The sequence below is a fragment of the Agelaius phoeniceus genome, chromosome 1, assembly GCF_051311805.1.
Source record: "Agelaius phoeniceus isolate bAgePho1 chromosome 1, bAgePho1.hap1, whole genome shotgun sequence".
Lineage (NCBI taxonomy): Eukaryota > Metazoa > Chordata > Aves > Passeriformes > Icteridae > Agelaius > Agelaius phoeniceus.
In genome coordinates this window covers 39,324,056-39,336,901 of record NC_135265.1, presented here as the reverse complement: position 1 = coordinate 39,336,901, position 12,846 = coordinate 39,324,056, and the positions used below count along the sequence as shown (strand labels likewise).

The window sequence follows — 12,846 nt, the reverse complement described above, 5'->3', positions numbered from 1 at the left end:
ATTTTTTTTTAACTCTGTTTCTTTCCCTACTTCAGTCTCTGCTGCCAAACAGTGGAATTGTCATTGGGTAGCAAGACTGCTGCTGTGCCTGTGCAGTCTTCCCCACACTGCTGCTGAGCTGAGGGTCATCTGTAGGGAAACTGATTTGCTCTGAACAGGATGAGTCAATTTTCTTGTGTATTAAACACTTCACACCTGAAGCTGGCATTGGTGGAAAAGTAGCTGCATGACTCAACTCATTTTCCTGACCATGACTAGCTCTGTGCTTAAAACTCTTCTCTAACAGGGAACTGCTTTCCACTTGCATTAGGCAGCTCTGCATCATTTCCCACCAAATCAGTGCACTTGCTTTGCAAGTACACCGTTGCCATGTAAACCTATAGTTCATGGGGTTGTTTTTTTTTTTGAATTGCAAAACAGGTAAATATAATAATTTTATATAAATCAAAAATAAATGACTTTTTGCCTCCTTTCAAGCCAAGCAGAAGTGTGTTGCTCTTTCATTTGTGGGACCCTTGCTGTTTGCTTACAGTCTCAAAACTGTCTTGGTGGGTTTTGTTATCATTGAATAACCTATGAAAACATAAGGACATTCTTTATAGAACACGTTCTGCTCAAATGTCAGCATCCTGGTTATAGTCTGTAAATACAGAACCGTGGGACAGCTTGCCTTTGTTAATGGCATGGAAAAGTCACATGCCCTGAAGATCACAGTTTATGCACCAGCTTAAAAGCTGTAGCTATACCATAGATTTTCTGTCTGTCCAGCAATAGTGCAGGGAGAACCACCTTACTAGATTAAGTCTAGATTAATAAATTCTCTGTTGTTAAAATGGGCCGTGAGAATTCCTGCTCCACTGATTGAGGTATATCCTCTAGATATATTTGTTTAAAACACAGTCCACTCTTACAGACCCTCCCAAATGTCTTTCCTTTCCTCTGGTCAGGTAAGAAATAAGTATGGCTGGTAGTGAATTTAACTGGGATGGCTGAGGTCTGCACCAGCCCCAATTATGGTTTATTCTGCTATGATAAGTTGTAAGCTGAAGGAACCAACAGCTGTGTTACTGCTAGATTTGCCAAGGGTGTGTGGAGATGCTAACCAGGGAATGTTAACCTGCTGGCCATTCATGAAGGCAGGAATGCAGATCCTGGGGGTTTGTGCAGAGCAGCAAGTTTGGAGGGGAGCTGCACTATGCAGGGCAGTGTCCTGGGCTGTGAACTGCAACTTCATGTTCGTGGATCTATTGTAGCTGAAAAAGCCTCTCAGTCTGACAAACATGAATTTTTCTTTGCCATTTATAATTTCTGCAGCTGCCATGTGAAGACCAGATCATCCTTCTGAAAGGCTGCTGTATGGAGATCATGTCCCTCCGAGCAGCAGTTCGCTATGACCCCGAGAGTGAGACTTTAACACTGAATGGGGAGATGGCAGTGACAAGGGGCCAGCTGAAAAACGGGGGTCTTGGCGTAGTGTCTGATGCCATTTTTGACCTGGGCATGTCTCTTTCTTCATTTAATCTGGATGACACCGAGGTTGCCCTTCTTCAGGCTGTTCTGCTCATGTCATCAGGTGAGAACAGAAATATATTGGGATCCAAGCAATTTTGAAACTCTTTGGTCTTTGTCACAAGCCTCTTTGTAAAAGAAATAAGATAGGTTACATCTTGTAGTGCTGACTAGAGTAATGTGAAAGAAATTTTCTCTCAAAACCCCAGTGATTTATTTTGATGAACAATAGGAAAAAAAATGCAGGGTGTTCAGAGAGTTGGACATAAAACTGGTTTTGGTAACACACCTTGCTCAGTTTGGTACTTAGGAATGAGCCAGGGATGGTCATCAAGCGGAAATAAGTTCTGATTCTGAGCCAGTTTGCCTTAAATGAAAAATGGATAATTTAGCAACAGTGGTCCTTATGATAAGTTCCCCCAAGTAATGTCGTGCACTGGGCATTCATACACATTTCCACCAGTCTCATATGTTTAGTTTGACTTGCCCTCTTGTTTTCCTAATTAACAGCACCACTGCTTCCTAATGGGCATTTACAAGCTGTGCTGCTTCCCCACGCTGGGAGCATTTGCAACTGGTTATGATACAAAAGCAGCAGAGACAACTTCCTATGATTTCCAAAGAGTTTCTAACCTTCCCAATTTGAGTATGTTTTCATATATGCTTCCAGTGATTGTGCCAGCCCAAAGAGGAAATTCCATTCTTGGGCAGTGGCAGATCTGGCAAGATTTTATTTTAAGATGGCTTTGAAGATTGGGCACTGAATAACAATACACAATCAGTGATTTACAAGCATTAACTGCATCTGAGATAAAAAGGTTTCCACAGTAATCACAACACAGCACTACATTTTCCCCATCAAAACATTTTGATTTCTTTTTTAAGTCCCTACAAACTGATACGGGAGCAGGGTTTTCAAAAGGCAATTCAAAAATGACCTGCTTTCCCAGAGGTGTCTCCTGAGAAGTGATGTGAAAGGGGCTTTCCCAGTCCTTATCTGGGTGCCAGTTGAGACAGCCAGATTTTTAGCCTTTGTTGTTCCTTGATGCTCCATAACAGCCCACCTGGGATGAAAGCATGATCAAACCATTAGTCAGATTGTAGAAAACCAGATAGAAAGGAACTGTAATTTAGATACCTGAAAAGGATTTTTTTTTTGTTTCTTTATTAGTTGTTTTACAGAAAAATGTAGATGGAATCCTTAGCTGAAATCAGGGATCTGATGTTCTAGTCACTGTAAGGAAACACTTCCCAAACAGCTTCACTCTGTGTAAGTGTGTGTAAGTGAGCAAAGCAGGCATTGGATGAAGAAAGGAAGGATTATCTTCTTCTTCTAACAGGCATAGTACTAGCAAGTGAGTTGGCTGGAGTAAAAGAAGTTTGTAGCAGAGCCACAAATGCCCCTGGTCTCTCTCCTTTCTTTCCTAGCATCAGAATCATCCTATTTTTCCTGATTTATGATCAGGCATTTGTTAAAGCAAATATGTAAGAATGCTAATTCTGCTGCTTTGTATCTACAGATCGCCCAGGCCTTGTTTGCGTCGAGAGAATAGAAAAGTGTCAAGAGGGTTTCCTCCTGGCATTCGAACACTACATTAACTACAGAAAACACCATGTTGCACACTTTTGGCCAAAACTGCTGATGAAAGTGACAGACCTGCGAATGATCGGAGCCTGCCATGCCAGCCGCTTCCTGCACATGAAGGTGGAGTGCCCCACAGAACTGTTCCCTCCGTTGTTCCTGGAAGTGTTTGAGGATTAGAGACTGAAGTGGTTCTCCACACCCCCGTCGCACTACTGGCTGTCATTTCATCCCGTTGCCCAGCTCTTCTCACCTGTTTGTTCTTCTTCTTTCGTGGTCCTCTGTTTCTTGAGATGGGGCTGGGGTTTTGTTTGAGTTTTCTTTTGGGGTTGCTGGGGGGCAGTTGTATACACATGGATGAAAACATCCCTTTAATGCGGGTACTTGTGACTCTTGCAATTTGTTCTTCAGTCCTTTGATGTGAGTGCTTTGACAGCTTAACAGTGAAAATACGAACAGACCAATCTCATTCACCAGCATTTGCGTGGTCACCAGCTCACACCCATCATTGCCTGGAAAACAGGGGAGAGAGACTGAAGTGGCAGAAAAATAAATTTGCCTTCTAGTTGAAACAGCTATCGTTAATTTGACCTTGACAATTCTGTCTTGTATTACTCCTTTTGCAGGGTACAACCGACCAATTCATAGTACGAAATTTCTGGTCTTTGTCATGGTTTCTATTGTAACAATTACCACTATGATCTAGAATCTTCATCATCATCATGGTCCCATCATTCTCTGAGGTTTTTTCCAGAAGATGCAGTTTAACTGTGCTCTATAAATCAAGTACTTAAAATAATGCAGTGTTAGAAGGGACTGAGTCTTGTTGTTTTTGGTTTTTTTCCATGTGTATAAGATATTAAGATCTTCAGTTTCTAAATTTGGGCTCCAGGTAACTTCACTGGAAGGTTTGTTGGAGTGAGGACAGAAATTTGATTCTCTGAGGTGCTCCTGATAGTGGAGGGGTCTGATTTTTTTGAGGTGTGTGGAAAATCCATCACTCTGAGGGAGAAGGCTCTCTGTCAGGATACCAGGCAGTGTCTCAGAGTTATTCAGGGATATGAGAGCTCACGGAATGATGACAAGGAGAATGGAACATATGAGGTGACCTTCAGATAGGACAGAAACCAACTGTGTTATTAACAACACTCAAGACTGTAGAGCTTTATCCCAGGAATACAAATAGTGTTGCTCAGCAGTTATCCTTTGTTTTATATGTATATATATATATATACACGCACACACACATATATATATATACATATATATATGAATATATATAAAAAGTTTATATGCACCTATAGATATAATTTTTTATATATATACTTACAAATCTTCAGCAGATGTCTTAAACATATTTCCATATTTTTATCTTCTCTCTCTCTCTTTCTCTGACTCTGCCCTGTGTCTGTGTGCATGTGGATCAGCTGAGTTCTCCCTCCCTACAGGTATGTCTGTATGTGTTTCATTAGGCTAGATGCTCTCTTGACTCTTTTAATTTATTTCCACTAACTGCACTAGCAGGAACCAAACTGAGAAATGACTAAATGTCCTGCTGCCGAAGTCTGCAAGCCAGTACACACAGTCCTGGAATGTCTGGAGGCCAGTGATGAGGACATTGTAGGTAGAGGTTCCTCTCTGTCACCATCTCCATTCAGGGATGTTGTCCCTGGGTTTTATAAACTTGATATTAAATCATCATCTGAATTTGTATGACACTTCTAAAACATCTTTCTCTTCTTCCTGGGAACCAGAGACTTAGTTCATGTTTTTTGCACTGCCTCATACCCTACATTCTTTCATGTTGTTCATTGATTTGTACCGGTTTCTTTCTCTGCTATTTATTGACCCATTTGCCCAGCAAGTTGTGGGCATTGTTAGAGTGGATGTGTTGACTTTCAAAGCTCATGGCCCATATCTGAACCCATAGGTTATGTGCTTATCCCCTCATAAAAACAGGATACTCAGGAAAACTAATAGATGGAACATGATATACGTGTGTCAGGAGTTAAACTCTTTCTACCCTTCTTTCCCTACATCATTGATAAAGCATTTGGAGTGCTATTGGGCACGTTTTTAGGGATGTGGAATCTTGTTCTCTCTGTTGTTTGATACCATATGCACCTGTGATGAGCTGTGAGCACTAATGTTATCACTTAGGTGTTTTTTTGTCAGAACATGAAACACATTGGGGTGTGTAGGAGTTTTTCTGCAGGTAGCAGTGAAGACACACCATTGGAGATTAATTCTTAAATATTTGGTGTAAAACCTCTTTTGTTGGCTGTGTTGGCTCCATCTTAAAACGTGTGTCTAAACAACATCTCTATCCAAATTCCTTGTAGAGCACTGTCTTGGGGCAAAGAGTCAGAAACTGGCTTTTTGGATAGGTGATTTGGGGTGGCTTGATGGAGGACTTACAGCATGTAATAGGGAACTCAGAAAAGCAGCCAATCCCTTACTTGCACTGATGCCTTCACAATGTAGAAACAAAACAACATACTTTTGAGACAATATTAATATAGCAAGGAATATAAAAGCAGAATTGGAGGCCTCCAGGTGCAAATATGGCAAAATGCACATGTGATCCAGGACTTCTGCAATTTTATGAGTTTAATAAATTAGCATATTTAACAGTAGTGTCCAATTAGAAGAGCATTTAGTTAAGTAATCCCCCCTTTTGGTTCTGCCCATTTGGAGCCCCTCCTGAGTTTCTAGTCCCATATTTATTATGTCTAGGATACATGGTAAAAGGAAATAAGACATCCTTGGCTAAAGAAGCAAAACTAAATAATATTTCAGGAATGTGGCAAGCATAATATGTCTTAGAGGTTATCTTATTGATCTAAAACATAGGGGCAAAGGGGTAGGAAAAGTACTTTACTTGGAGCTACAGCCATGTATCAGAAATCTACAAAGCTACAAATATATGACAAATATATGAAAAGCTTAGGCATCTGTGCTTATGCCCACAGTGGCTTGCAAAGAAAAGAGAAATGTGCATGTCTTTTGAAGCCCTGTTCTGCCATGTATCTGAGCATGGAATTCCTCCTGAAGCCAGTGCAAGTACTCCACCAGTTTCCTTAATGTGAGCTTGAGTAGGCATTCAAGCTTTTGACTGTGCTGCAGGTGAGACCCAGGAGAGGAAGCATCACATCTCTTCATGTTCCTAAATACCAATGCAGTTTGGAGCTGTGCCTAGTCAGGGTTCAGAAAATCAGGCCTCCTTCCTTAGGTGACTACAGATGGACTGAAGTCTAAAATCTAAAATCAGGCAACCAACTTAGTTCTGGCAGTGCTCTAAACAGAAAGGACATAAACATCAACATGTTTTTCTAGCTTTTCAGGTTAAGTTGGAGTCTGGCACTAATTAACAGACTGAGTTAGTAATATTCCCTAACTGAAAACTAAGGCCAAGCTCATAGTTGGACAGATTTGATGAACTGACATCTAATGGCCTCTGATCTCCTACTAGTCTTACTTTGTCTCATTTCCTTTACTTTCCTCAGTATGACATCTGATTTATGTGATCATGAGGGCAAAACTAACTGACCTTAGCTCTGCAAAGACGTACTTCTAAATAGCAGTGATCTCAAGCCATTGTGGGATTGAGCCCTGGACTGACCACCTCAGTGGCAGACACCAATGCCACAGTCAGCACCCTTTGCAGTAACTGGCCTTGTGAGTGAAATAGCAAACTTGTGCTTTCCAGTGCAGTCCAGAGTCTTGTTTCTGCTGGTGCCATGTGGCTCTCGTGTTTGCTTTGTGGTCTACATGTGGGTCTCACACAGAAGGTTTTTCCTGTCAAACCTGACTGTCACCATTCATGGTATTGCCCTGAGTAACACGTGCATTTAGATACTCATTTCATGTGTAATCTCAGTTAAGTCGTGATATTTATTATAACATATATAGTGTGTGCTAATGATTTTTGTTTACATTCTGCCAAACTGTAGACCTTAGAGTTAGACCTCCCAGGTCCAAAATCATCTTTGAGCAGACTGCTTGCTTCTTCAGAGGCAGGTATCAGAAAGAGGAAAAAACTGTCCAGAAAGACCATTTATATCAGAAATCTGCCAAGAGAGGGCTGTTAATCACAAGCAGAGCATGTCATTGCTAGTGATGTATTTTTATGCTATGGAACTCTAATCTGTATGTGTCATATTGACTTCTTGCTGCATGAATCATAAATTTTAAAAATCAGTCTTACAGTTTTGAGATGTAGCCAGCATTCCTAAGGCTAAACCTTTTTCATTGACAGAATCAAAATCCACAACCAAGGAACGTTTTCCTCTCACTGTGAGAGCAACTGAAAGTGTTCAACATTTATCTTTTCACAAAGGAAGAGGCAACAGAACCTCTTAATGTGTCTTGTTATTGTGATCATCTGGAAATGATTGCCAGACGTTTCCTTTTGATATAGTAATGAAGTGATCTGTATTTAAATTTTATAGAGAGAATTTTATTCTAGTGTGATAGAGATTTATTTTCCACTTAAAGACTCAAAACGGTGTGAGCACGTTTTTGGTTTGTTTTTTTTTTTTTTTTACTATGATATATTTTTGCTTTAAAATTAAAAACAAAACAAAAAAAAAAAGGTTTGGCCTTATCACAAAGTTTTAGTATAGATGTTAGCAAACGCAAAGAGTATGCATTATTTGTGTGTATCCACATTGACTGATGTCGCCTTCAAAAAGCAATATTGTGCAGGTAATAAGTTGTTTGTGACTGTCCATTGCACAGTTTACCTTCTTTAAAAGCTAACCTTGTTTATGCACAAGACAATCAAATGTAAATCTACATCAGCACCCAGGTGTGGATTAAATTTATGTAAATTACTGAGCACAATGTAAAACATTAAAAGACACTTTATTTAATTACACATTTAATGTTGGTAAAGATAGTATCAGGGCATGAACTAGCTGACATACTGTAATTTCTTTTTTCTCTTTTCCTACTTCCTTAGCACTCTACAGTTTCAGTTTGCTCATAAATACATCAAATTAGTCATTCATAATTTTTTTGAGGAGGAGGGTGGTTTGGGTTGTTTATTTGTTTTTATGAAGTCAGTTAGGAGGACTTACTACTTTGTCTATGAGGTTTGTGGGTTTTACTTATTTGGTTTATTTTTTATATCAGTTTCATGCCCTGAGGGTAAGGCAAACATTACACCATACAGTAAAAAACAAAGTACCTTGGATGATGTATTTTTTTGCAAACAGTGTTAAGAGTTATGCTAGATTGGTAATATTTTTTCAGCCTAAAATATATTAAAAAAATCTGTGATCACAAATGTTTTAAACTATCTAAAGAGAAAATTTGTATATTTGGGGAAGAAAATAATTTTTACATAGCTTTTGTATGCAGATATTAAAATGTAATTATGAATATAGTGGGCATAGATAACTGTGTAAGCTTGAATTCTAAAAAAGAAAAAGCTTATAACTGAAAAGTGGTCCTGGTGTCTCTGTCTCTTTGTTGCAGGCTCTTTTGTCAGCTCTGTCTCACACTTCCAAGCCACTGGAATGGGAAAAGTAGAACCTAAAGCACAATGTTTTATCAGCTATAACCTGTTCACATTTTTGTGCTTCTGCATCCCTTTCATCACCTACCTCATATCTTATCTCCTCTCCTCCCTTCCCTTGGGCAGCCTACCAAGGGTTTTCACTTCCTCACTCTTCACAGCAGCCAACCTTAATTTACTCCAGTGAACTGACTCTTGATTTATGTCTCACTCAATTACATTTTTAAGGGAACGCCCTTTCTTTCCTTCTCCACTCCCAGTCTAAACAGGGATGGTGTGACAGGAGCAATAAGCTTCCCATCCTTTCATACTTTCCATACCTTGGTCCCCTACCTATTGGAGATCATTCAGATATTTTCTCTAGCCTTATTTTCCTTAGCAGTTCTTATTTCTCCTCCAGTCCTTTCATTCCCATCAGGAAGAAGCCAGGCCTATTGCCTGGATCCAGAGTAGTGTCTTGGCCTGTCCCACATGGCAAAGCCCTTCTGGGCTCTTGTTTCATGGTGATTTCCACAGGCATTCCCTGGCTGCCTGCCACCTCCTGCTCCTGGTCCCCTTCCACAGGAGGTGCCAGGAGCCTTCCAAGGGATGCTGAGCTCCCCTGGGAGCACATTCCTGACACCTGGCTTAGTGTCCCTGGGCAGTGCTGTGGCAGCAGCTGGAGGGTTTGTTCCCACTGTGGCCTGGGGAAGAGGGGCTGCCTTCAAAGGCAGGAGCTGTGTGTGAGGAGCCAGAGGGCAAGCATGAAATCCCTGCTGTGCCTGAAATGGAATCCCTCCAAGCACTGCAGTTCAGGCACCACGTGGGGAAGCCTTGCCAAAGCCTCTGCTGGGTTTGCACTGAGCGAGCAGCTCTGGGACAAGGCATTAATCTGGTGTGTAAAAACTTGTTTACTTAATGTGAAGAAATGGTTCTGCTTCCACATATGCCAGTGCTCTGGGTGCAATGTTTTCATTTGTAGTGGTGAAATCTGTTTTTCAAAAAGTGGTGCAGTATCTGTGGATTCTGAGAGCCACATGAATTTGCTTCAGTGTCTATTTATCACTACAGAGAAGGACATAAGAGATGGTAGCTTTTCCTCTGGAGCTCTGGCAATAAAAGCAGGAGTGTGTTCTTGACCTGCTGTGGGCTGCCTCTTGCACCTTGAGCTGTTGATGAACACAGGTGCTGTTTGTTTGCCCACTTGGTGAGGTGGGTGAGGGTTTTCTGTCCTTGAAAACTCAGCCACATCTGAAGGATTTTTTCTGTGAACTTGGAAGTCTAACAACAAACATATGTCACACTCATGGCCACGTGTGCTGTGTGGTATTCCCCATAGTATCAGTAGTTCCAAAATGAAAACCTGCATACAAAAAGTGACTGTGAGCACATCACCTTTGAAATAAGTAAAGGGTATGTACAAAAGTCCCTCAGCTCTGTTTATCATATTGCAGCCCTCCTTTCCAGAACTGAATCACAGAGCATCTCTCTCTCTTGTCTCATGCCTATGCCTGGTGGAAGCACTGACCCTGCAGGTACTGCCACATGCTGCCTTCGTACACACAATGAAAAATCAGAAAAGAAACCTGAGGAATCTCCTTTGTTTCATTTAGGAGAGCTTTGAGACTTCTAAGGTCAAGGAATATTGAAAGGCCTGTGGGATCTTTAAGTCAGAGGCCCCAAAGGGAGAAATAAAATGTCTCGCAGGTCATCCTGACCTTGTGGTGACTTGGAAAATTACAAACTTGGAAAAGTGGTTCAAACTCTGTACCCTGCTGTGCAGAACTGGGGTGGAACCTGCAGGGAAGACAAGACAATCCTTAGTGGATTGTATTTGGAAAACACCGTGTAATAAAGTAGAGAAGGACATCAGCAAATCAAAAGCATAACCCAGAATGAGTCATTTTTCTGAATTTCATTGGAATCTGAATTTGCTAGAGACTGTCTGACTGGGTATGGGGGTAACTTCAAGCAGTGTTTCTCTGAACAGAAATGTTCTATTTACAAGAAATAAAAGCAATTTTTCAAAATTCAAAGAAAAGCTCTATTTAAAGAGGAAAAACAGTGTTATATGTGGCTGCAAGGTCTTTGGTATCTCCTTTGGTAGCTCAAAGATAGGAATAAAGAGAAGTTGTCTTTTCTGGGATAACCATAGAAGCAGAAAGCTTCACTGCCTGATGTAATATTTAAAATGGAAATGAAAGCTGGAGCATGTCTTTGTGCGTATATAAAGTTGCAGGAAGAGTTGGCTAGGGCTGAAAACATGTCCCAGGTGAAATCTCAAAGACATGTTCTCTCAAGGAAGGAAGGAAGGAAGGAAGGAAGGAAGGAACTGTGCCCCCTGAAGCTGGAGCTGTAGATAATGACAAAAAGTGAGATCCAGGCTGTGGTTTGGTGAAGTAGCTCTTTGTTCCAATGAAGTGTAGGAGAGGTCACAGGTATTGTCAGCTGCTTTCACAAAAGGCACAAGAAAGTGTTTGGCAACTGAGACACAGAAATGTAACCCACCCTTTAAAACCAGCACATCTTTTTGCAGTGGGTCAGAATCCATGCCAGTGAGGAGCAGAGAGCCTGCAAGATACATAACCATGAACATCCCAGAGGACTGAGCCAGAGAGGGTAGGAAACACCTAACTCAATGTGATTGTGCTGCCAGCAGTTCCTTTACTTCTTCTGGGCAGGAAATCCAGAAGCAGGGCTTTTCAAAGACTCAGAGGGATCTGATAGACATTAGCTGCCAGTGCCTTTAAGCCTCCATGGCCAAGTGGGACAACCTGGATGTCCTCTTGGCCTCCCACTGCTATGCTCCCCCACCAATCCACCTAGGATACAAGTGTGGTGGCTTTGTCTGGCTGCTCTGTGACCATGGTGGGAAACTTTTCAGAGACTTCCAAAAAAATGGTGGGGCAAGCAGGGTAAGTTTTCTCCTGAATGCCAGAGCACACACCAAAGCTGGGGACCTCTCCCTCCTGCCAAAGTGAGCTCCTTGCTCTCTGTGCCCGCAGTCCTGGCTCCAGCCCTGGAATGGAACAGCTGAGCATGCTCTGTGCTGGCTCAGCTGGGTCCCTGGGAGGTGAAGCCCATCTTTGTGACTGCCTGGGCAGTGAACAAGGCACCTTTCCATTCAGTCAGTGCCTGCTTTGTCTATCCTGCGTTGGTCACCTCAGTCCTAGACACTGTTCCAGGGAGATCAGAGAGCTCTTCCAGATCTCCCACTAATGGCCTGTGAAGGCAGGGCCTGACATCCATCTAGCATTCCAGAGCAGCTCGTGTGGAGAAGGAATGTACCCCAGAGGCATGAGCCTCCCTGGAAGTCCTGCTGGCACCAGAGATGGGATGAGGGACACCAGAACAGACTTCTCACCAGGTCAAGAACTACAGAAATGGAGTGATGGTCACAAAGGTCTGCCTGGAGGAAATGGGTGGTGACAACAGGGACAGGTTTGTGGCCTCCAAAACCTGTTGCAAAGCTCAGGAGCGGAGTATTCTTTGTCAGAACTCTGTAGTGATAAAATGGGCATCTTTGGTTCTAAAATCCCAACATTCACTTGTTTGTTCTCCTCAGAAGTATCCTGTCACTGGAGTTTGTAAGCTGGTATTGCAGCCAAGGCCCAAGGGAGAGCTGAGAGATTAAGGGGGAAGGAAGCTGCTCCATCCAGAAAGAGAAAGGGTTGAGCTCCCTGCAGACTGTGCATGTGCACAGCTTTGCACTCAAGACAGGGCTAAAAAACTAAACTGGGCCAAGCCATTTCCAGGCTATGTCCCTAAAGCCCTATGTTGAAAAGGAGGTGCTGATTGCCCTTTAAATCAAAAGTCCTCTGGGCAGATCATTTTGGGGATGGCTCCAAGTCCCAGGCTGCCCTGTGCTGAAAGCAAGGGAACACACTGGGCTGGGAATATCCATGGTGCAATCACCACGTGCCCTGGGCAGCTGACAGGCACACAGCCCTGTGAGCCTGGAGCTGTTGGAGCTGCACTCCAGCTCCAGCTCTAGCACCTGGCCTTGCCTGCTGGTCTGAACCCAGGGCAGAAAGGACACATAGAGTCCACTTGGGGTGTGGGATTCTTCTTCATTTCATTTTTATTTCAAGTTCTGTTAAAGAAATCAGCAGTGAAACAGGGCAATCAGCTAATATTAAGGAGAGCTTGTCACATTTCTAGCTGTACTGATCTGATCAGATTTGCCTCTAGCCTTGGCTTCAGACAGTTGAATGCACCTACACTCCATTATTACCACACCTGTTTTTTTCCTGAA

At 42.2% G+C, this 12,846-nt stretch overlaps 1 protein-coding gene across 12 annotated transcripts in view; it reads left to right on the top strand.

Annotated features, from left to right (window-relative positions):
* THRB (thyroid hormone receptor beta) overlaps window positions 1-8,543 on the top strand; it is a 169,520-nt gene extending 160,977 nt beyond the window's left edge. For all 12 annotated transcript variants that reach the window (XM_077176800.1, XM_077176764.1, XM_077176777.1 and 9 more), the window contains 2 exons: window positions 1,315-1,573; window positions 3,030-8,543. In XM_077176800.1, the coding sequence (XP_077032915.1) occupies window positions 1,315-1,573; window positions 3,030-3,271 (501 nt within the window). In that variant the 3' untranslated portion in view covers window positions 3,272-8,543. The remainder of the gene's footprint in view (window positions 1-1,314; window positions 1,574-3,029) is intronic.
* Window positions 8,544-12,846: the final 4,303 nt, after the last annotated feature.